The sequence below is a fragment of the Nilaparvata lugens genome, chromosome 12, assembly GCF_014356525.2.
Source record: "Nilaparvata lugens isolate BPH chromosome 12, ASM1435652v1, whole genome shotgun sequence".
NCBI lineage: Eukaryota > Metazoa > Arthropoda > Insecta > Hemiptera > Delphacidae > Nilaparvata > Nilaparvata lugens.
Genome location: NC_052515.1, coordinates 8,408,626 through 8,433,221, shown reverse-complemented (window position 1 = coordinate 8,433,221; position 24,596 = coordinate 8,408,626). Strand labels below are relative to the sequence as shown.

At 33.5% G+C, this 24,596-nt stretch overlaps 1 protein-coding gene across 3 annotated transcripts in view; it reads left to right on the top strand.

Annotated features, from left to right (window-relative positions):
• The first annotated feature begins 1,094 nt into the window (after positions 1 to 1,094).
• The window catches only part of LOC111061069 (zinc transporter 1), a 37,812-nt gene continuing 14,310 nt past the window's right edge, over positions 1,095 to 24,596 (top strand). For 2 of the 3 annotated variants that reach the window (XM_039438864.1, XM_039438866.1), the window contains exons 1-5: positions 1,095 to 1,147; positions 17,710 to 17,934; positions 20,777 to 20,901; positions 23,368 to 23,465; positions 24,146 to 24,480. In XM_039438864.1, coding sequence (XP_039294798.1) covers positions 17,758 to 17,934; positions 20,777 to 20,901; positions 23,368 to 23,465; positions 24,146 to 24,480 — 735 coding nt within the window. In that variant the 5' untranslated portion in view covers positions 1,095 to 1,147; positions 17,710 to 17,757. Of the gene's footprint in view, positions 1,148 to 16,842; positions 16,987 to 17,709; positions 17,935 to 20,776; positions 20,902 to 23,367; positions 23,466 to 24,145; positions 24,481 to 24,596 lie in introns of those variants that run through there. The other variant, XM_039438865.1, reaches the window with a different exon arrangement.

The window sequence follows — 24,596 nt, the reverse complement described above, 5'->3', positions numbered from 1 at the left end:
AGGAAGAAGAAGGAGAAGAAGATGGTGATAAGAAGAAGAAAGAAGAAGAAGATAATGAAGAGGAAGAAGAAGATGAGGAGGAGAAGGAAGGAGAAGAAGACAAAAGCGAATAAGTAGGAGATGACATTTCAAAAATATTGTGGAGGAGACGAGGGTAAGATTATCCCCATCTGATTTATACATTGTTGTCAACTCAATTTTCTCGTGCAGTGTGTTTATTTTTGTTCTCCTTGTTTCTGTCTTGGTTGCGCTAAATCTGTAGCACGGGGTCATTAAAACAGTCTTCAAAATGGACGAACAAGAAAATTGTTCAGTAGTTGCTGCTGGTGAGTGTACTTTGTCACTCTATTTTTACACGATGAAAATGTTCTCATGAGCACAAGATACCAAGGTTTATGATTCGGCTGCTGAGAAAATTTGGCAGCAATACAGGACAAGGAAGGAAGTAGACAACAGCGCAGTAGAGGAGAAGGACGGAAGTAATCGTGTGGGTGGAATGAAAAGAAAGAAAAAATGGTGATGAAGAGGAGGATGACGGAGAAGGAGTGAGATGGTGGGAGGGAGAAGATGTAGTGTGGAAAGAAAGAGATGTGCCAGAGAGACGGAAAGGAAATAGAGGAGGTAAACTAGAAAGATGGGAAAAATATGTGAAAATAAGATTGAAATAAAAGAAAGCTAGAAAGATGGAGAAATAGTAGTATGGAAGAGTAGAGAAATAGGATAATTTATGAAAAGTCCCTGTGAAATAATTATTTTTTACTAAAATAAAGTTGATTTTTTGACAACATCCCAAGTCTCTTCAATAATTATAGAAATAGGATTGTTGAAAAAAGCTAGAAAAATTGAGGAATAGGAGTGAAATAGATGCAATGAAATCAAGATTAAAAGAAAGAGATCTAGAATAGAAAAAATGAATGCCATATGAACGCATTATTTTTTCATGAAACAAAGAGATAGATATACAAAGAGAAATGCTTTAGAACTAATACATGTTTTAATCTACATTAAATTGAGCGATATTTCATTCACAGTAATCATACAGTATTTCAAATGAAGTTTCTGTTTTAAAGTGTGTTTTTCATTTTTTTCAGGTAATAACATTCGCTAACACTTCTTTGTAATTGAAACCGCTGCTTGGCCATTACATGTGAGTGAAAATAGTTCAATTCATAATAGCATCAGTTATCATGGATATTAGTGATACGTAAAATATTTTCAGATTAGTTTTGTGTCTAAATGGATGTATTGTTAGATGATTGTTACTTATCTTTTGCTCGTGTATTGTAAGAAATTTACGTTGAACATAAAAGACTCACATGATTAATCAATACTCAAATTAAAACATTATTTCAATATGTGAAATAAAATTCAACTTGAGTTTAACACTCAACAACATACGAGAACAACCCACTCCAAGCTAAAAACATGATATATCATAATTAAATCCAGCAAAACATAAATAACTGATAAATACTTTATGTGTAGTTGAGAAGTTGATATTATGGTGATTATTCATATTAAATAAAAAGATTAAGAAATTGTCAAAACCACAGATTTTATTGAAAGTTATAAAGACCTGTATTGGTTGTTACACCATTGTCAATCTCTTATAAACTCTGGTCTTTCTAACTTTCAATAAAATCTGTGGTTTTTGACAATTTCATAGTATTTTTATGTAATTGATAAGTTAAATAAATGAATTGATAATAATTATTAAAAATTAATGATAAATTTAATACAACTTTTAAATAAACCACTGAGTAAGAAACAAAATGTTTCCATTGTCAAATTGCCGTATTTCTCAATTCTTATTATTTTATGGTCAATACTCTATTGATTCCAATCATCATTAGTTTTCCAAAGAGTTTGAATCTCCTTTCCCTACAACAATGAAAAATTACTTCCCATTTCTAGGCTATAAACAACGGTAGATGTTTCCAATCATTGTAGGAAAAAGAAGAAAGAGATAATAGTGACAGAAGGTAACAGAGAAAGAAGGAGAATGGGGAAAAATAACTAGCTATAAATCACCTTTCAAACTAGGTGTAATAGCTTTGCAGATTCCGGATATAGAATTTGGTGGCGAGAAAGAAAACAAAAAGTGGCTCTAGTGAAAATAGACTAGAAGAAATGAACAAGTATTGATTTGTTTGGCGTAACTATTATTTTTGCTCTGTTTTTGTTCTCTTCTATAAAGTTATTCTTTCTTCTTTTTTCTGTTCTTCATCTCTTTCTCTCTCCTGTTCTTAATCTCTTTCTCTATCCCTCTGTTCTTTATCTCTCCTTCTTCTCTCTCCTTCATTATCTCTCACATTTTTTCGAAGCAGAATCAAGGTTTCTGTATAAAGAAAGCAAAAGTGCTTCACTTTTAAAACTTGGGAAGCCAAGAAAAGTTTCTTGTAATATTGTTATCGCACTGACAGTTGATTGCACAGTAGGTCTACCCATTAACATTCTTGCTAATAATGTAACTCAATCTGAGATAACTTACTCATAATTTTCTTGTATGTGTCATGTACGCAAATTCAAAGAGCTATTTGTAACGGCTTGATTACATTTTCGTTAGCCATGTACTTCATTATGCACAGCTTAGTGACTAAGTGCGGTATGAACAGTGCCAGTTTGAACGAAATTTCATTTTAATCTTGATTAAATCCATATCAAGTTTCGTTTTTTAGAATGTGGTTCATTCGAAGTTCAAGCCACCAGCTGATTCAATTTAGTTAAGCTGCCTTTACACCAAATTTATTAACAAAATGTTTATTTTTCCGTCCTTATAGATTCTATTAGATTGAACCATAGAGTAACAATATAACTTACGCTATTGTTTTTCTATGATTAAACAGAATTTATCATACACATGATGTGCAGTGCATGTGTGTTTGTCAAGCTCCGTTTAATCTAATAGAATCTAAAAGGACGGAAAAATAAACATTTTGTTGATAACTTTGGTGTAAACGCAGCTTTATAGCTTTCACTGTATAAACGGCTGAGTCAACTTCCTAAATGAGTTTTTTTTCACAAAAACAATAAAATTTTTATGTCGGGTATCTTTTCAACTCAAAATCATTGAGCAATTTCTTTTTTCCGATTTAGGCTCGACGCAATCACTTGTATCAACTTCCAGATTCTTAGAATATTCTGAAAGCAAATCAATTAGTAAGCATTGGAATTTGAGCTTAATTGATGAATCACAGAGTCCTGGAGTCTCTTACAGGGTTTAGGTATTATCATAGAGAAAAGATAGCATGAAATTCTTCTACGTGTTTTCCATCACGAACTGCTTACTATTTAATCATTTTTTGCTATTAAAGAGAACGACTAGCAGTCATATTTCTTCAATAAATGAATTTATTCACTTAATACAGTAAAGTAGTCTTTACTGTGACAACGAGATCTTTCGGCAGGTCCGCCATCTTGAAGCATCTTGGTTGTTGGAGAAATTTGACTGCTTGTCGTTCTTTTTAATAACAAAAAAGTGATATAGAATTACTTGATGCATCAAATAATACAATTTGATAATTACAACAAAATAATACAATGTATGGCGTTTCATTAAACGCGTTTTATATGGCGTTTTATTAAACAATAATAAAATAATACAATACGATGATTAAATACAAACGATAGCAATACAACATAATTATGCTATCTTTTCTTTATGGTCCGAATTTCAATCAGACCTAGTAGTGTATTCACTTTTCATTTTAGGGATATTGAAATAAATGAAACTCAATAAAGTAATGAATAAAAAGGAAGGTCTACTTGGTTACTTTTATCAGAGAGAAGTTAGTACTTCTCTTTTCCTTATCTCTACTTTTATTATTATGTTTCGTCGTAGCTTAGTATGATAACCCACTGGACAAACATAGAATGATATTTATGTGATAAAATGTGTCTTGTCTATTTAGTTTAATGTGTGCAAATATAATTATTATTTCTACATCACTTCTAACTTCTTCCTGTAGTTAAGTTTGTATAACTGATGACTTCTAAACTGTGTTTTTTAAACGAATTAGGATTCAGTTCGTTCTATTCGTTACCTAATGTCAACACTGTGACAATATTTACAATCAAATTGTTAGCGATGAAACTGTTAGCCTTGCTTGTCGAACTAAGTGATAGCAATTAATGATTCTTGACACGTGTCGGCTCTTACGGAAGAGACGTGATAGTAAGTTTTCTGGGTTTTGTTTTGGATTGTTCTTCATCATAATCCTTGAGCAATTTCTTTTTTCCGATTTAGGCTCGACGCAATCACTTGTATCAACTTCCAGATTCTTAGAATATTCTGAAAGCAAATCAATTAGTAAGCATTGGAATTTGAGCTTAATTGATGAATCACAGAGTCCTGGAGTCTCTTACAGGGTTTAGGTATTATCATAGAGAAAAGATAGCATGAAATTCTTCTACGTGTTTTCCATCACGAACTGCTTACTATTTAATCATTTTTTGCTATTAAAGAGAACGACTAGCAGTCATATTTCTTCAATAAATGAATTTATTCACTTAATACAGTAAAGTAGTCTTTACTGTGACAACGAGATCTTTCGGCAGGTCCGCCATCTTGAAGCATCTTGGTTGTTGGAGAAATTTGACTGCTTGTCGTTCTTTTTAATAACAAAAAAGTGATATAGAATTACTTGATGCATCAAATAATACAATTTGATAATTACAACAAAATAATACAATGTATGGCGTTTCATTAAACGCGTTTTATATGGCGTTTTATTAAACAATAATAAAATAATACAATACGATGATTAAATACAAACGATAGCAATACAACATAATTATGCTATCTTTCTTTATGGTCCGAATTTCAATCAGACCTAGTAGTGTATTCACTTTTCATTTTAGGGATATTGAAATAAATGAAACTCAATAAAGTAATGAATAAAAAGGGAAGGTCTACTTGGTTACTTTTATCAGAGAGAAGTTAGTACTTCTCTTTTCCCTTATCTCTACTTTTATTATTATGTTTCGTCGTAGCTTAGTATGATAACACACTGGACAAACATAGAATGATATTTATGTGATAAAATGTGTCTTGTCTATTTAGTGTAATGTGTGCAAATATAATTATTATTTCTACATCACTTCTAACGTCTTCCTGTAGTTAAGTTTGTATAACTGATGACTTCTAAACTGTGTTTTTAAACGAATTAGGATTCAGTTCGTTCTATTCGTTACCTAATGTCAACACTGTGACAATATTTACAATCAAATTGTTAGCGATGAAACTGTTAGCCTTGCTTGTCGAACTAAGTGATAGCAATTAATGATTCTTGACACGTGTCGGCTCTTACGGAAGAGACGTGATAGTAAGTTTTCTGGGTTTTGTTTTGGATTGTTCTTCATCATAATCCTTTTTCTTTTTGTACTTTCTTCTCTTTTCCGTCTCTTCCTTCTGTACTAGTAGTTCTGTGAACAGTAGACCTCACGCAGTATTCTCATCCACAAGTACCTGATTGAAACTATAGACCTTATGGAAATACAGCAATAGACTGGCTTCTCCTCACATCTGTGTAATCACTTGTCAGCTGATTTATGATGAATACTTCTATAGTCTGATTTTTACTCTAATATTGGCGTATGAAGGAGGCTCCTTTTTCCTTTTATATTATCCTTGAAATGCAAATTTTCCAAAAACCTTGTATATACGTCGACGCGCAATTAAAAAAGAAACATACCTGTCAAATTTCATGAAAATCTATTACCGCGTTTCGCCGTAAATGCGCTACATATAAACATTTAAACATCAAGAGAAATGCCAAACCGTCGACTTGAATCTTAGACCTCACTTCGCTCGGTCAATAATCTTGACTTAATCTAGCTTTATACGGTTTTATTTTTACTTATCGTCTTCGTTCATCTTCTATCTTGTATAATTTCTATTGTTCTTTCAATTTGTCTTTATCATAACGCTTTTCTCTTCAGTCTTTCTCTGTATCATCTTGTTAGTAAACTTTATGAACTCTATTTTTAATAATTGGTTTTATTATCATTAAAGTTTTCCTCGCCATTTATATTTCAATCTTCTTGAGTGTAACTTTTTCTTATACCCTTTTGGATTGTTCTCCATTGTAGCCTCTTTCTCTACGTCCTGTCTGTCATTTTATTTTCATTTATGAATGTAATTTTATTTATTTTCACAAAAAAACACTGAATGGGATAGAAAAACTAAGGATACTCCTTGTACTATTTCTCTCCCTAGTTTAGAAGATATTTTAAAAGTCTGAAATGAGGTAATAATCCTAGTTTAATTGGTTTGAGACTATTTAAAAAGCTACCAAAATGTTTATATACCCCATCAATGAAATTTTAAGAGTAAACTATATGCATACTTAGTGAATAAGGGTTATTATAGTTTGGATGAATTTTCTATTGATGACAATTGAATTCTGTGTTGTTGTTGTTGTGTGTGCTCTTACCATAGTTTATATGCTCAAATATTTAATTATACATTGTCATTCTGTTATTTTATTTTTTGACTTGGCCTGTATGTTTTTTTGGCTCAATAAAATGAATTTGAATTTGAATTCCACTTCTCTGAAATTTAGTTACAAATCATAGTAATATCTTCTCATATTATATCTATTTCAACTTCACGGTTTGAATTTTGTTTTCTAACTTCATCACCACTATTCTACCGTATTTATCTTTGATTCTATCAATTATTCGACCGTATTTCCAATTGTTCGTGGATAATTATTGATTAACCAGTGACCCATGACCTGATAGTGACCCTTTGAAGCAGTGCTAGTAGATTATTTGCATTGATTTAGAGCTACAGCATTGATTCTCAGCTCTGGCAAGAGTCCAGCTGAGCATAAAGAGTGAGAGAGAGAGTGAGTGAGTGAGAGACTAGGAAGCGAGGAGCGAATCCGCCATGCTGTGTTATACTGGTCAAGGTCAGCATGTTAACCGATTTGCATTAGTATTATCATTCCAAGGGGAAGATATCCAGTGGAAGATTTTGTGTGAGATACAAAAATATCTGATTTTTGTAGTGAAGAGAAGAGGGGGTTGGAAGGACGTAATGGGAAGATGGCTTTTGTCACACATGGATCTAGAATGTAGGCGAACCGAAAGATATTTATTTATTGTAAGGAGAGGTGAAGTAGGAATAAGAGAAAAAGGGGATGAAGTATAAGAAGGAGGTGAAGAAATGGTAGAAGAAGGAGGAGTAGGAATAGAATAAGGACGACTAAGAATAGATTAAGAAGGAGAACTACGAATAGAAACGGAAATAAATAGAAGTAGTAGAAGAACATGAAGTATAAACGAAAGAAGAAGAAGTAGCAGAATAAGAAAGAGAATAGGAAGAGGAAGTGAAGTAGTAGTAGTAGTAGTCGAAGAAGATAAAGAGGAGGAGAAAGAAAAACGAGAGAGTAAACAAGAAGAGGAGTAGTTTAAATGATAAATAGACAAGATGAAGAAGAAGACAAAAGCGAATAAATACACTACGATCTTCTTCTTCTTCTTTCGTGTATGAAGTTTCCATATTGAATATTTTTCCAAAATGTTACCACCGCAGAAACTACTTAGTTAATTGCTAAAATGAGGTCATCTTCAATACAATTTATTCTCATGTTAGGACAGGTCAAGAGACACGTTGAAGGAAGGAAGGAAGGGAAGAAGAAGACAAATGAGAGATAGACAAGATCAAGAGGGTATCAAGAAGAAGAAAACAAAGGAGATATCAACAAAATGCAAGAGATAAAGTAGAGGTGAAAGTAGTAAAAGAAAAAGAGTAGGAATGGGAGAGAAATAAAACAAGAAGAGGAGTAAATAGTAGAATATAGATAATTTTAAAAGAGGAAGTAAATGTAGATGATATTGTAGAAGAAGAAGAAGACTAAAATTGAATAAGACGGAATGAAGATGGAAAAACGTGATAGTAGAGTAATACAATGAGCGAATAATATTGCAGAGCATAAAAGAAGAGAAATGACAATAATTAAAACTTATTGGAAATGTGTTAACAGGATGCATTAGCCATTGAATGTGTCCCAAATATTTAGTTTCAGTAATTATTATTGAATTTTGTTACAATGCATCCAATTTCCTGATCTAACAAATCATTTGTTTGTCTGTATGTTGTAACGATGTAGACTTGATTAATAGATTACAGCTTGCAAATAATGACAGGAAATGACTTCTTAAATGAGGGGAAATTTGACTTCATAAAATAATCTGGTCATTCTGAAGGTAATAAATATTGTTAAATTGAATTTATGAAGGCGATAAATATGTTTTATTCGAAAATCTGACATATCGTCTGTGATATGAGAAATTATTCGTTACGAAAATTTATTGATGTATAAACAAATGTCATTATTTGGCAATATTTCCCATGAATGAAACTTATACTGTACTCGTATTTCATACTGCACTTGACTTCAAATACAGTACAGAATCTTGAAAACAATGGAATTGATGATATATTAATTCAATATTCTATATTTCGTATTTTCTCTCACTACCCTACTGACAATCTCGATAATTCGTTTCCTCCCCTGCACTGAACTTATAATTCAACTGCAGTATCTATTATTATTTTTTAAAACAATGAATTCAATAATATATTCAATATTCTGTAATTTGTATTTTTTCTTCCCATACAAATATTGATAGTAGGGGGGTAGATTAGATTAGATTTCTTTATTTATGTATGTTACAATACATACAACATTGGTCCAACATCCTGGTTGGAGCAATTTGGGGGTACAGAGAGAATAGAATTGGACATCAGTTATTTTCTCTCTGACTACGTTTTATTGTGGTTCTACCGTAGTTAAAAGTAATTTAACTTCTCCGATTAAAGTACCATTTACAGAGTTAAAGAACATGACTTATTATTATCTTTGACAGCAGGTTAGGTCGCAGCTTAGATCGCAGGTTCTACCGTAGATCCTTAGTTCTACCGAGATTACAGTATCAAGGTTCAACCGTAGTTAGAAAAGTAATTTCACTTGTAGTCTGATTAATCCTACTCAAGTACTCGTACAGAGATAATAGAATATGACATCATATTTTGACAGTTTTAGAGATCGCAGGTTCTACTGTAGATTTTTAGATTCTAACGAGATTATCAATGTTCTACCGTAGTTAGAAGTAGTTTCACTTATAGTCATATCAAACTACCAAGTACAGAGATAATACAATAAGTGCCGGTTGCAAAAATCCGGTTGAATTTTAACCGTAATTAATTCCAGGAGACCAAATCAGAGAAGCTGTTTTTTCAAAAAACCCTTCTCTGATTATTTGTTCTCATGAAATTAATCACGGTTAAAATTTAACCGGCGTTTGTGCAACCGGGTCTAGGACTTGAGTTAACATTATCATCTCTTACTGTGTATTATCGCGGTTCTACCGTAGTTAAAAGTAGTTTCACTTGCAGTCTGATTAAACTACTATTTCGCACAGATGTAATTAAGGTGAATCCTGGTTGGACGAGCAATTTGGTTGCTGAGACCGGTTCCTTGATATTTTTCGGCAACTTTCCGTTGCTCGGTGATTATTCATTGTGACGTAATTATGGTTCTCGGAAAGAGTGGTCCCATTTCTAAGCACTAGATACCAGAGCAATGAGTGAATCGTCTGTGGAATTTTGTTTGAGTCATTGGGACTAGTGTTTGAGTGTTTGGTTTTCATCATTCGAGATCACCCTTATTTAGATATTATCATTATCTTGTTAATAATTACAGTATCTAAATATTAGCTATTTATATTTTGATACGTTTGTGTGTTTTGACAATCGTTCTGACAGTCGTTTGTTAATAATTATTGTAAACTAGTAATACATGACTGACAGATTCGTTAGTTGTAGCTCAAAAATTAATCTTGAAAAGAGATTTAAAGTAAAGTAGGAACCTACTAGAGTCCTGGCTGGATATAGAAATGATGTCCTGACTTTTACTTATTTTTCAATTAGCCACTGAATTACAAATAAGAAAACACTCTGTTTTCCATCCTCTTCCTTCTCCTTTATTTCCCCGTTCTTTCTTTTCTGTGCCTCCTCTTTTTTCTACACGTGCTTATCTTCGTTTTCTTATATTTACAGTTCCTTCCTTTTCCTTCTATTTTCAATAACCATACTACTCGTCCTTCTCTTCTCTCTTCTCTTTCGTCACCTTCTCCTTCTCTCTTAGATTTTTACGTTTCCCTCCTCTCACTCACTCTCTCTCACTCCCTCCTACTTGTCTCTTCTTACCAACGACTCTCATCTACAGTATATTGTACTGTCAGAATTGTACCCTCTTTTCCCCTGATTCTTTCTCTCTATTTCAGAGTGGTTTCCTTCTAACCCTTTCTGACTCAGTCTCTCTTACTTGAAACTGTTCCCTCCTATCTGTTTTCTCTCTTACACTGTTTCAAAATGACTCCCTCTCTTTCTCTCGAGTGAGCTCTCCCATCACTCACTCACGCAAACTCACGTCCCGCTACCGAACTTGGAAAAGCTCCCAGAAAAACCAGGTCGAGTTTTCTACACTTTTCTTTTCCTCTTTATCTCCCTCTATCCTCCCCCTCCTTTTTCCTAGATTTCCACGTTTATCGATGAAACCGAGTCGCCCCAAAAAAAGGAAAAACGGAAAATTCGTTCTGCACAGCTTGATATTCGCTGTTTTTGTTCACCTGTTTTTCTCTCTTTTTTGGTTTGTGATTCTGTTTTTTGGTTAGTAGAACTCTGGATTGTTGTTCGGAATTCCTATATCTGTATATATTCCTATATCTGTAGAAAACTTGCTCGTATTTTTATATCATTTTCTTTCGTCTATTCTCGATAACTGAACTGTTAGTATGAATTTTTTTGTCTTTGTTCCTGTATCTTAGAGGGACTCTGGTTTTCCCTACAATAAATTGTTTCTTAAAGACTAGGGATTCTATTATTTCTCGGCTTTTAACTGGACTGTAACAGACTGAGATATGGACTATTAGTGTAAATTTTTCAGTTTTTTTACTATAAAATTGCTTTCTAACTCATTAGAAAAAAATAAACAAAATAAAAAAATAACTCATTAGGCCAAAAAATAAAGTTCCTGTATGTTTTATAGACTTTTTGGTTTTCCTTTGAATAAATAATTTCTTGAAGAACAGAAATTATATTATTTCTCTGCTTTAAAACAAAAATCAGTCACGGTCCTGTTAAAAAATGATTTGGATGTGTGATGCTCAAAAATTAAAAAATATCGCTTTTGCGTAAAAATAACTTCCATATTGAGCTCTCTTATCTCATTGATGAATGAATGAGGAAGAAATTGCCATAAAATAAATACATTAATGTGTCTAGAGTCGAGTTGTGGTGAGTTTAATTTATGACAATAAACTTGGAGTAGACCAGGATTGCAATAGGTCTCAAGGGCATGACGTAACCCGCATGTTGATTACTATCAATAGTTGGAAATAAAATGTGCATTACATAGCAACAGTAATTGGAAAATGGGAAAATCTGTTGAGAATTATTACTGTGTCATTTTGAATGCAATTATTTGCAAAATAACTTAGAAAGGTAAGTCTCTTTGTTGATCGAACTTGATGTAACTTTCAGCAAAGAATTTCTTCGTGTTCTGATTTGTTGTGACATTTTTACAAAATATTTGCTCGACATTGCAAAGTTTTAGAGAAAATTCGTATTTTATTCAATATGTGAATAATTAATATTGTATTAATCAACAACTTTTTAATTTCGTGTCGATACTGTGTGTTAATTTATACAGAGCTTTACAATCTGTAGTTTGTTGATCTATAATATATTTTAGGATTTTCTTTGTTGAACGTTACATTACTTTCGATCAACAAAGAGACTTACCTTTCTGAATTATTTTTCAAATAATTACATTCAAAATGACACTGTAATAATTCTCTACTCAATAATTTATACAGTTACTATACAATATTTTAGGATTATTCTCAATGAAATTCCAACATCAAAATAGACTGAAATCGTGATTTCAAACATCAATGTTATGTACAAAATACAACACTTTGCACAACCTAATAAATTTGCAAATAGCCTACAACCGGTTGGAAAGTAGAAGTCCTCTAAACAAATGAACATTTTTCTGTACAACCAAACATTCTGAAGGCATTGATTGCAGAAATTCGCCTCGGATTTAGAGTGAAATTATTGAGATAATATCTGCTCTAGATTATTAAAACCCTAACTATATAGTGCTATTCATTTCAAACTGTCAGCATTTCTTATAGAATATAGCATCAATGCTTCCATTTAGCAAATGCTGTCAGTTCAAATTGGATCTCACTGTAGAAGCTCTTCAGACTTTATTGATAAGTCACTAATATTTTAAAATTTTCTATAGTGAAATTCACGTCATTCAGTCAGTACTGGTTGAATGAGGAAATTATTGTTATGAGGTTTTGTTATGGACACTGAATAGAAACAATCTCTAACCAATTCTGTTGGCCCAGTACCCCCGAAGTCTTGTTGAAATATATTAATAATACTGAGGGTGATGCCCACATAAGCTCTAAGTCTTGTGCGTGAGTAATGGGTAAGAGGTGATGAGAGATGACTACTTTTCAGGTAGGACTGACGGCTTATCGTCTCCTCCAAAAGACGGGGTGACCCTTATCTATGTGATTGTGATGTGGTCAAAAAATTTTGCCCCGGTCGAGATTCGAACTCGTGTTCTCTTGATTGATATTGTTGATAAGTTAATTAATATTGATAAGGTTTATTTTATTTATTTATTTGTAGATACAATTAAAAATCATATGAATATGATTGGGAATTAACAACAGGCTATTGTTAATAGGAGTAGTTTTATTTTGAGTTCATTCATATTTAACACTGGAAAAACTATTCTTTTTTATTGAGGATGATGCTCACGTAAGCTTGTTGCCTGTGTGTTGGTGATTGGTGAGTTGGTTAAACGTCCATGCCTCCTCGCGGGATACGAACCCACAAACCAAGCGTTGCTACCAAATTGAAGGCTGTAACGTCCCTTACCAGTAGGCTAACCTTGCCGGCAAACATATCTATTAACAAATTATAAATGTTCATAATCGAGATTGTAAATATAAATTATATTGAATTAATTTTTGAATTTGAAGAATAAAAATCGAATTAAATTAATATTTCAACATGATTGTGAATTTGTAGTCTGGAATAACATACGACGATACTAGAAATATTAGGTGTTACATACAATCAGGAATCAATTTGAAACCCGCATTTACTGTGTACGAAAAAATGAAATAATTCTTGTTAGTACTGAGTTGTATGAAAAACGTTACTGTATGTAATTAGATTTTGATGACTATGAATTACATATCGAGTTGGAGTGAATCAATGTTGTAGCAATTTAGTTGGGGGAAAACCGTTGGCAGGAAGTGGAGTGACGGAGAAGAAGGAAAATGAAAGAAAGAAACAGGATGTAGATGAGGAGGAGGAGGATGAGGAAGAGAGAAGAGGAGAAGGATGTGAGAAAGACAACAAAGTAGTAGCGTGAGCCAAGAAGAGGAAGAGGAAAAATGTGCACGTGCTTGGTATTACCTTGCCAACTGAAAGGGTCAACGAAGTAGGAGGAAAAGGGTGAGAAAGAGAGAGGGATAAGAAGAAGAGGAAGAAGAATGATGAGAGGATGAAGAGTAGAAGATGACACTAGAGAGAGAGAGAGAGAGAGAGAGGAGAGAGAGAGAGAGAGAGAGAGAGAGAGAGAGAGAGGAGAGAGAGAGAGAGAGAGAGAGAGAGAGAGAGATGGATTAGAAAATGATGATGAGAGAGAAAGAGAGAGAGATTGAAGGATTAGAAGATGATGAGAGAGGAAGGATTAGAAGATGACTAGAGAGAGAGTAACTAGAGAGAGAGAAGAAGGAGTAGAAGATTACAAGAGAGAAAGAGAGATTAGAAAACAAGAAGTAGGGAGAGAGAGGAGAGTGAGAGAGAATGAAATGTGAAGAGAAGTTTTTAGTGCTGTTTTCAAAATTACTGTGTGAAAAATATTATGGATAAGGGGATAGAATGAGAAAGATGAAGAATTGAGTAGTGAAAGAAAAATGATAAAAGAAGAGAAGGAAGAAGCTGTGGAAAGCTAAAATTCTGTGGATTCACTGAGAAGCAACGAATGTGAAGTGTTTGGCTCAAGGAAGGTGACGGGAATTGATGGATGAGGAGGGGTGGAAATAAGATGAGGAAAGGAAGGAAAAGAAGAAGGGTGAGGAGAGGAAGAAGATGGAAGAAAGAGAAGAGAAAAGAAAAAATCATTTGAAATGCGAAAAGTACATTGGCTGTGTGAAAGAGATGGTTGATGGAGGCAAGAGAAATAGGGTGACTTGGAGGAATAGAAGTAAAGACAGGAGGAGGAGAAGAAGAAGAAGAAGAAGAAGAAGAAGAAGAAGAAGAAGAAGAAGAAGAAGAAGAAGAAGAAGAAGGAGGAGGAGGAGGAGGCGAAGAAGAAGAACAACAACGACAAGAAGAAAAAGAAGAGCAAGCGGAAGATAGAAAAAAATGTTGTGAGAAGCACTCTCAATGTTCCGACTTAGAGACAACAAAATGTGACGTGAGTGATTAAGAACCTACTTTTATGAAAGAGGTAGAGGAGAAAGAGAAATGATGAAGAGATGAAGAGTGTAAGAAGATTGAGGAGAAAAAGAAGAAGAAGAATAAAAAAAAGAATTAGAAGAAATATGTGAAAGAAGCAAATTCAGTGGTCCCACTGAGAGATAATAAAATTTGAAGTGAGTGACCAAGGATTGGAGTTCTTTGTGTGAAAAGAAAAGGGTAACTAGAATAAGGAGTTGAAAACAGAAGTACTCGGGAGGAGAACTACTTTCTGTAGGAGGAGTAGCCGGAGGAAGAGAGAGAGAAAAAAGTAAGAGATTGAAGGAGAAGAGATAGACAGAGAGAGAAAGTCGTTAAGAAACACATTCACTGCCAACGTAGAATAAGGAGTTGGAAACAGAAGTACTTGGGAGAGAACTACTGTGGGTGAGGAGTCGGTGGAGGAAGAGGGAGAAAAGTAGTTGGAGGATAGAGAATAGAGGTAGAGGAAGAGAGTGAAAAAGTCGTGAGAAACACATTCACTGCACAGTAGAGCATTTCGAGAGGAACGAATGAATATAAGGGACTCGAGAGATCACCATTGTTGTCACTATGTAGCGATCTAGTGGGAGGAGGAGGAGGAGAAGAACACGTAGAGGAAGAGAAAGAGAATTAAGAAGAAGTAGAAGAGGTGGTGGAGGAGGACGAAGAAGGAGGAAGAGAGGTGTGTGAGGTTGAATGCACTAACGATTTTCGCAGCCCGAACCGGGACAATGTGACCTGGGAAATACACGAAGGAGAGAGATGGCAAAGAGAAAGAGAGAGGGGAATGTGAGAAGAGCAAAGAAGCAGACTGAATAATTTAAGGTAGAGGCTAGAGATGGAAAAGGATGGGTGGGAGTAAGGAAAAGACATTGGATAACAGCGAAAGATGTATGAATTGCAGCGAGAATTGATTATTGAAATATTTGAATAAGAACGAAAGAGATATAAAATGTAGTAAGAATTGATTATTGAAACTTTTGAACTTGGATAACAAGTGAATGTGTGATGATAGTATTTCTAGTAGACTAAGTTAGTCGTAGATGGAAATTTGGAGTTGGAAATCAAGAGAAAATATTGATGACTATTATAGTATGAAATAGGTTGATATCTGAGTCCTTCGCTGGTAGGCGAATTTGAGACGCTCAAATCTCATCAAATAATGTAATAGATTTCCATAGCAAAATGTAAAATGACGTCCCCGACATTTTTACTTTTTCATGCAGAATATTGTAGAATTTATGGCTATCGAGAATATCCAATTTGCTTTAAAAGATTAACATTTGAATATTTATTCAATTATGTAATAACATAATTAAAAACTCTCAATAATACATTATTATTAATTTATTCTTTGAACTTGAAAAGTTATACGTACCACTTATAAAGTTACATACTTACAAACTACGTAAATTAAATTTTTTCAACTGTTACAAGTTACAAACTTATTTTACAACTTATAATTATACATTATTATTCATATTTATCTATTCATTTATTTTTTTGAACTTTCAACGTTATATACTGTAGCTAATCAATAGTAAAAAACATGCAATATATTACTTTTTAACAAAGGTTGATAGAAGTTTGAAATGTACAGTACGATATTGGTGACTTAAAATGTCAAATTGAGGTCAGAGATTTCCACCTTGGAATAACGTTAAACAAAGATAGAATTCTATCGTCTCATGGTAAAACTAATCTAAGCTCTGTACTAAAAGTAATCTTTTGAACCTTGTAGGCTAAGTAAACAAAGAGTTTTAACGTCAGTTGAACAAAAATACTTGTTCAACTTTCTTGCAAGACTATTGGAATGTCAAGAAATGTCGAAGATTTTGAGTGAGTTTGAAAATTTCGCGATTAGTAGAGGTAAAATACAAACAAACTATTATTGGAATGTCAAGAAAATGTTGAAAAATTTGAATGAGTCAGAAAATTTGGCGATTATTAGCTGTAAAATACACACCATTAAGTTACTGGACTGTCAAGAAATGTTGAACATTTTGCGATTAGTTGAAGTAAAATACCGATATAACTATTGAAATGTCAAGTAATGTAAACAAAGAATTTTTATCAATTGTTGAAAAAACCACAAATTATTATCGCATTTTTCATTCGTATGTCAAATAAATTGTGTCACTGTTGAAATGTGTTTGAAACTATACTGGCTATAAATAATAACAATAGAGCTCACCAACTCTGAGGGAGAAAAAACAACTTTATCTTGTCAATTTATCTTTATGTACTCAACAGGAAAATGAACTGACAGCCGGTGTAATAGCAACTGATGCATAGGAAAATGGGTTTGGGCTCAGTGTTTGTGTTTCTAACAGAATTGGTTCTCAATTGAGTGGAGAATGTAGATTGGTTTAATAGAAACTGCTTTCCTGGCTTTGTTTTGTTGTTATAAATTGGGCAAAATCATATTAGAATTGGTCAGTAGAATATTGTTCTATGTTTTCTACTGATATAGATTGGTTAGCGTACTGTTATAGAGAAACGAATACTACTATTATATTATTTTATATTAGTTAATACTACTAGGATATTCGTTTGTCTCTGCTGATATGTACTGATGGATATAGATTGGGATATAATGAATTTATTGATTCAATTGTACACAATTCATTAAAAATATTAAACATAATATATTTATACCCAATTATACCTAGTTATACCCTAGTTTTACCCAGTTGGTCAGAATTTTCTAAGTTAATCACTGAAGTACTATAAATTTAATATATTATGGAACTTGGTGATCAAGGCATTTAGAGAACACAGGTAGGCCAGTTGTATTGAATTTGAGGTCAATCTATCGTGATGATTAGTAATGTATGAAACTGCCTACCTGATGTATCTTCACCATTCTTTTTTGAATGAATGAAAGAGTTAATAGTCGGTTCAAAACGGCAACATCGCGCCTCTGTATCCCTCCCGCTGTATGCTTTCTCTGCTGCGCATGTCCATCCCAAGTGAGAAGTAATTTTGTACAGAGTATGATTCATGGAAACTGCAATTTACAGGAAGGTTCATTCACTTGTGCACGACTTATCGATGTCTCTGTATCACCGTTTACCGTTTATTTAATTTTATTGCTGTTACCTTGTATTATTTGTCTCTGATAATTCCTAACCCCGTGATTTTCCCGTGTGTTGCAGACATTGGGTGTGCCAGACTGTACGCTTGCGTGGCACTGAGGTGATGTTATGGGCCGCTATACGGGCAAAAAATGTCGCCTGGTGTGCATGTTCTGGCTGACGGCGTTCTTCTTCCTGGTGGAGATAATCGTCGGCTATGTCACCAACTCCATGGCGCTGGTCGCCGACAGCTTCCACATGCTCAGCGATGTCGCTGCGTTAGTGGTCGCTTTCCTATCGGTCAAGGTCAGTACCACTTTCATTCTGAATTATTTTCATCCTCATGCAAAAAATCTATGATAATTTATTCAAACAAGCACAAAATCAAGTCTACGATATTTTCATGAAGAATTATAGTCTATAGTTCATAGGCCTATAACCATCCTCGGTAAATTAAGAATCTTTGTGGTAAATTTCACGTTAATCAGTCCAGTAATTCAGACGTGATAATGCGTCATTCATGAATTTCCTATCTCGTACGTGTATAAGCAGATTCTCTTCTTAAATATCAATTAATATTTATTAATGAAATATTTTAGTAAAATATTTCCTATAGTTTGTGTAAAATAAGTTGAGACTTGGTCCTACATCCGAAGAAATTACAGGGTTGCCAAATCGTGTATACTTACTTCTTTCTCAAATTTCCAATTCGACGTCATAATTGGATGTAGAATATCATCCCCGATATCCTAGTAGAGCTAAAAAGTTTCAGAGTTGGATTAAAAGGAAATTCAACTTTTATGGCAAATTGGAAACATCGCGAAGATCTGTTTAGAATATCACTTCTCTCAGAATCATGGGGCGTCGTAATTCGTAATAATTTTATATCAAATTAACGGGGAGAGTGTCTCCTTTCTATTGGTGTAGAAATAATTTTTATCCGACTTATAGTTATTTTTTAATTGATGATTATGTTTGTCAATGTCGAGACATTTCGAGCAGAAACATAAAATTTTCGACATGCTAGAAACTTTTTTGTTTCAAAAGATAAGTAGGTGGTGAAAGCAAGAAAGTTTCTCAGAAATAATTGAAATTATTTTTCCAATTGTCAAACGTACTTGGATATTCTACATCTAATTCTGACGTTGAATTGGAAATTTGAGAATGTTGCAACTTTATACGATTTGACAACCCTGTAATTTCTTCGGATGGAGGGCCAAGTCTCAACTTATTTTACACATACTATATATATGTTTAATTAATTTCATTTCAATTGTTGAACTTGGTCATCACGATAACCATGTCGCGAGTGGATTGAGTTCTGTAAATTAATTAAAATCACTGAATGTAATTTTAATAATTTACTGAATAAGCTTATTAATGCATCAAAATTGTTCCCTTCCTCTCTGTTGAAATCTGAATAAGCAACTCTGTTTTGTGCACAGGCATTTGCCCATCCAGACCATTTTCGTAAAAGTTATAAAATTTAGTGTATTCATTATTTTTTGTTGCTATTTTTCTTGATATTGTGCTTGATTTCATAAGGTTTTTATTTTGTTATTTTAATTTTTCTATAAATAACTTTCTGTCTGAAACAATAAGACAGACAAGAATTATCCAAGACAGTATTCGCTTCCGAGTCAGGTTTCACTATAAATATCAGAGAGACATCTACTTAAGGCCTGATACGCATTGACATCAACGATGTCACACCTACTATCAAATCAATTTATAATAATTGCATTTAACTTGATTTAAATAAAAATCCTCATAAGAATTTCATTGAACTTGAATTAATAAGTGACGTCTCCACCCAGAGTTCAAATTACACTTTTAGCTGTGTACAGACTTGGGCGTCATGAACACACGCATGTGCTCGTGGCGCGTAAGTCTGTACAAAGCTCTTGATTTTTTGTCATTATTGATATTATTGGTAACTCATCATCGGGCTCTGAACTGATGAATGGTTTTTCAACAATTGCATTAATTCTATGAAAGAGAAACACATATATCACCTGAAAACTATCATAAATAAAGTATGTGGTCTACCCTAGCGAATCACTGATCTATTTTGATTATGGTTTAGGTACATGAATATAGGTAGCTAACAGAAAGCTGCTACAAATATATGATTACAACAGATCTAGTTGGGACTTCTTTCCAACATACAATAATGTGGTTTTTTGTAAAGTGTGAAGTTTTTAGCTAAAAAATTTCCAGTTTCATTCCAAATTTAGACTAATAATAATAATAATAATCTTTATTTCCGTATAAAAAAAACAAAATAATTACAAAATTGCACTTGCAGAAATTTCACATAATATACAGAAATATTCTACCATGCAAGTGACTAAGTCACGTCCGCATGGAGGAGCATCAGAGAGACAGAAAAAAACAATATTTATTGAAAACGAAAATGAAAGAGAGAAAAATATATAACTAAATAAAACTAAGAACTATCTATTAAATACTTTAATACTAAGACTTTTTGAATACTGTAATTATTAAGTTACTGTTCTAGATTTTTTGATTCTAGACTTTAATAGTATCTATTTAATTCAAAATTTGCTCGTTTTACTGAGTATTGAAGAGCGTAAATTGTATTTTTAAAAATGAAAGTGACATAACCAACATTTTTATTTGGACAGTATAATACGGTAGTATAAATTGGAAATGGGACAGTTTTGGGCATGAGCCTGTTGTGCTTTTCCTCAATGCCATTGATTGAAAAAAATTGAAATCTTCTACAAGACAGGAAAAATTTAACACAAATGATAACACGATAATTATTAAGAGTTTATGAAAATTAGATTTTTTCAAACTCTCTAGCAGATTGGAAGCTATAATATGTTTGAAATTGGTTGTGTCATCAATGTAAGAGGAACTGATTATTATTGAACGAAAATTAAATGCTGTGAATCACCCCGAAGACTTCTGCTACTGCAAATATTGACAACAGGGTAAACAGCTAGATAACATATAAATAACATATCTGTTCATTTTTATTTCCATCTGTGTAAGAGGAACTATTTTTTAAATTCAATTAATATTTTTGTTGACAATGTACAGTATCTATGTCGATTCAATGTATATCATTCATTTAGGGATTGTTGTTTTTGTGGTTGAATTTTGTTGGATTGTTTTGCAGATGTCGCCGAAAAAATGGTCGAAAAACACGTTTGGTTGGGCGCGTGCGGAGGTGCTGGGAGCCCTCGTTAACGCCGTCTTTCTAGTCGCTCTCTGCTTCTCCATCACCGTAGAGGCATGCAAAAGGTACCAAACACAAATAATTCTACATTTACATCTAATAATACAGTATTTTACTAGGGCTGCTTGAATTGTTTAATTTTCATAGAAATAACCTAGTACCCTTTTTAAACTTTTTTTTACATAAACACTACTAGTTCTAGCACATTGCACATGTATTATTAACATAAACACATGTTGAAAAAAGGACACCTGAAAATGGCATGAATACTGAAACTATTATTATTATTAAACGAAAATCCAAATTAAATGCTGTAATTCACCCTTCTGCTACTTCTGCTAATTCCCGACTTCTGCTACTGCAAATATTGACAACAGGGTAACAGCTAAATGGAAATTCGATGAGCACTGCTATTCAAAAAGTATTTGTCAGCCCGGGAATCGAACCCAGACCTCCTAATTGCCGGTCAGGAATGCTTACCCTTACACCAAACTGACAATCTCTGGATAGCAGCGGTCATCTTATACGTAGCCATAGCGGCCAGCCAGTCTACAGATGGAAATTAAATACAGTATTTGCAACATTTTAAATATTTTTAATATTTGCATTAGCAGAAGTCTTCGGAGTAAATTACAGCATTTAATTTGGATTTTCGTTCAATAATAATAATTAATTCATTAACATTTGAATAATTGCAATATCTCAGTAATTTCCATCTGTAAATACTGAAACTAGTAGTATCTATGTAAAAAAGTGTACTAAAATTATTTCTATACTAATTTTACATTTAATATTATACAAATCATATGAATGATTTGATTTGGAAAGGGCCAACAGGCTCAGCCGAAAACAGTCCATAATCCCGGATTATAGGTTATATTTTGTCACTGAATAAATTAAGTTCAATTTTTAGTCCGAAAATATACAATCCAGTATATATTATTATTTATTTATACAATATGACAATTTCCACTGAGTCTTACAAGACCCATAGTGATACAAAACAGAATAGCACTGTACATGAATAAACTATAAGTATTAATGTAAAACTAAAATTATAATAGATGAGCCCAGTAAAAATTAATATAGATTACTACAAAAACAAGATAGAAGTGGAAAAATAAGAAGTGTTATTATGTAGTAGATATAATTCTACAATGACCGTTTTGACACTTACCGGTTGTCGGCCGACATTAGATCGTCAAGACCACGACATCCAGAATGTCCTCCGATTGGCTAATTCTCACCAACAGCTGATTATCGGCCAATCGGAGGATATTCTGTATATTGTGACAAATGTATTTCGGCCGACAATCGGTTAGTGTGAAAACGGCCATTGGAAACCCACTACGCGAATCGCCGCATGCTTGGGTCAAAACAAATGCGCATTTATGCTATATACCCCTTTGAAAGGGGGTCAGGGACTGCAAAATTATCTATCTATCTATCTAGCTAGCTTATACATCATAATTCTCAAGATTGTATACTCTCACAGCTCATAGAAATATTTGAATACCCTTTTGTATTGAATGGTAAAAAGATCTTATACCCTTTTGTATACTGTATCATTTCAAATGTTCGTTCTTAATACACTATAAATATCTGAATGTGAAAGAGGCACTATCAACTAGTAGATAATAGGCCTGAATACAAACAAGGCTGCCCAAATATGTACTGTTTAACTGAACCTTGTGTTGCAATGAGATAAGATTGAAAGTTAGTCTTCTCACTGTTACTGTTACTGTTACCTCTAATAGTCTTGCAAGCCAAAAGCAAAAGATAATAATGAAATTAAAGCTCAAGAAGAAGAGGTAAAGAAGTGGGATATATTTTCAATTCAATCCATGTCTCCTTTCATCATTCATATTGTTTGAAAGTATGTCTTGGCATATTGTTCCAAGTCAGGTAGCCAGGTATTATGTAATGGATTAGCAATTATTGTTCAATTGACTTGGGTAACAATCTAATATTGTGACCTATACTGCCAAGTAATCGTGAATTGCATAATAGTTAATAATCGTTGGTTTAGGCCATATTTTGAAAACGTAACTTTGTCAGGTACCGTTCTTGTTTCATGTATAATTTCATTTCATTATATAAGAATTTTTTAAATTTCGAAGGTCATACCTGTTTTCTCTTTACATTTTGTAATTTTGTATTACTTTATTTGTAATATTATTGGTTTTGGAAGTTGTAACAGATCTTATATCCTTGAAGAACGGCAGAATGCATTTACTCACAGATATGAGCTAATAGAGTTTATGATTAATAAGTTGACGTAATATAAGAACTTGATATAATGTTGATTGTTGATTTATATAGATATGTGTTATTTATGGATTGAAGTGTTTCTATTTGATAATTATATTTTATAGTTGAGGATACCTATCGAAAAACTTGTTTCATTTGATAGCAAATAAAGATATTGCATTCTTGAACTTAGTAAGCTAAGCCCACCTTGTGTAACAACATAAATGATCAGCTTTTCATTATTTTGATATTGATTGTATTTTTCCTGTGTTTGTTTTCAGATTTATAGAGGTAGAAATAATCCATGAACCGCAGCTGATCGTTGTTGTCGGGGCATTAGGACTAATAGTTAATATTATTGGACTCTTCCTGTTCCATGGTGAGTGTTCTGCCTTCATTCATAGATATTCTTCCATTCACAATTTGTGAATGCTAATACGATGCCAATGTTACAAGCTTTTGCCTGTTTTCTCAGGCTAAGATTGTCAATGATTATTGAATGAACCGAAAGTTTTCCGATGAATGTTGACCCCCAATACACCTTCCGAACCCAAAGAAACATAAATCTCAGTTAATTTAGAGTTCAACTAGTTCTTGTATTTGGATGTAGGCTACTAAATTTTACAGTCTAAGGGCCGGCTACCGAGCTCGGGATTTAGCCAAGTTCTAGACTTTGAACAGCTGGAGTTATAAAATGAGCTTACTGAAACGGGGCGTAGTCGTATTCAACATTTTAATCAAAATTTTGAAAATTTGGAAATTTAACTCAAAATAAAATAAAGAGAAAATAGTGTAAAGTTTCAGCTATTTTTAATTATTGAGGAATGTTTCATTTTGTCAAGGAAATGAGAAAATAAAGATTATAAAAAACCACGAGTACGCCCCGTTTCAGAAAACTCATTTTATAACTCCAGATGTTTAAAGTCTAGAACTTATCTGAATCCCGTGCTTGGAAACCGGCCCATAGTTTAAAAAGTAAATGTTCATTGAAATATTTGATTTTTCCACTTTATTTACTTGAGGAACCAATAAAATACGTCGATTTTTGTGTATTTTTAGAACACGGAGGCCACGGTCACTCTCACGGCGGCTTTAGCCAGTCGGACAGTGCGCATGCGCACAGCCACCTATCACGCAGCCACACGCGACTGACGCAGCTGGTGTCGGCAGGTGCATCTTCAGTGGCTGGAAACGCGGCCAATGGTAACACCACCGATGACAACGAGAACCTCAGTGGCGGTGCTGGCTTGGCGGGGCGCATTGTGAGCGGCATGGGAGGGCATCAGCACAACGGCAAGATGGCCGCTGACGCTGCGCAGATGAATATGCGCGGTGTATTCCTCCACGTGTTGGCCGATGCGCTCGGATCGGTTATTGTCATCATATCGGCTCTGGTCAGTTGGCGTTGCATTTAGATCTGTTTCAGTATTTATTCAGTACATTTTTGTTTGTTTCTTTATTTATTGAATACATTTTTCTTTGTTTATCCACTAGTTTCATGCGTGGAATG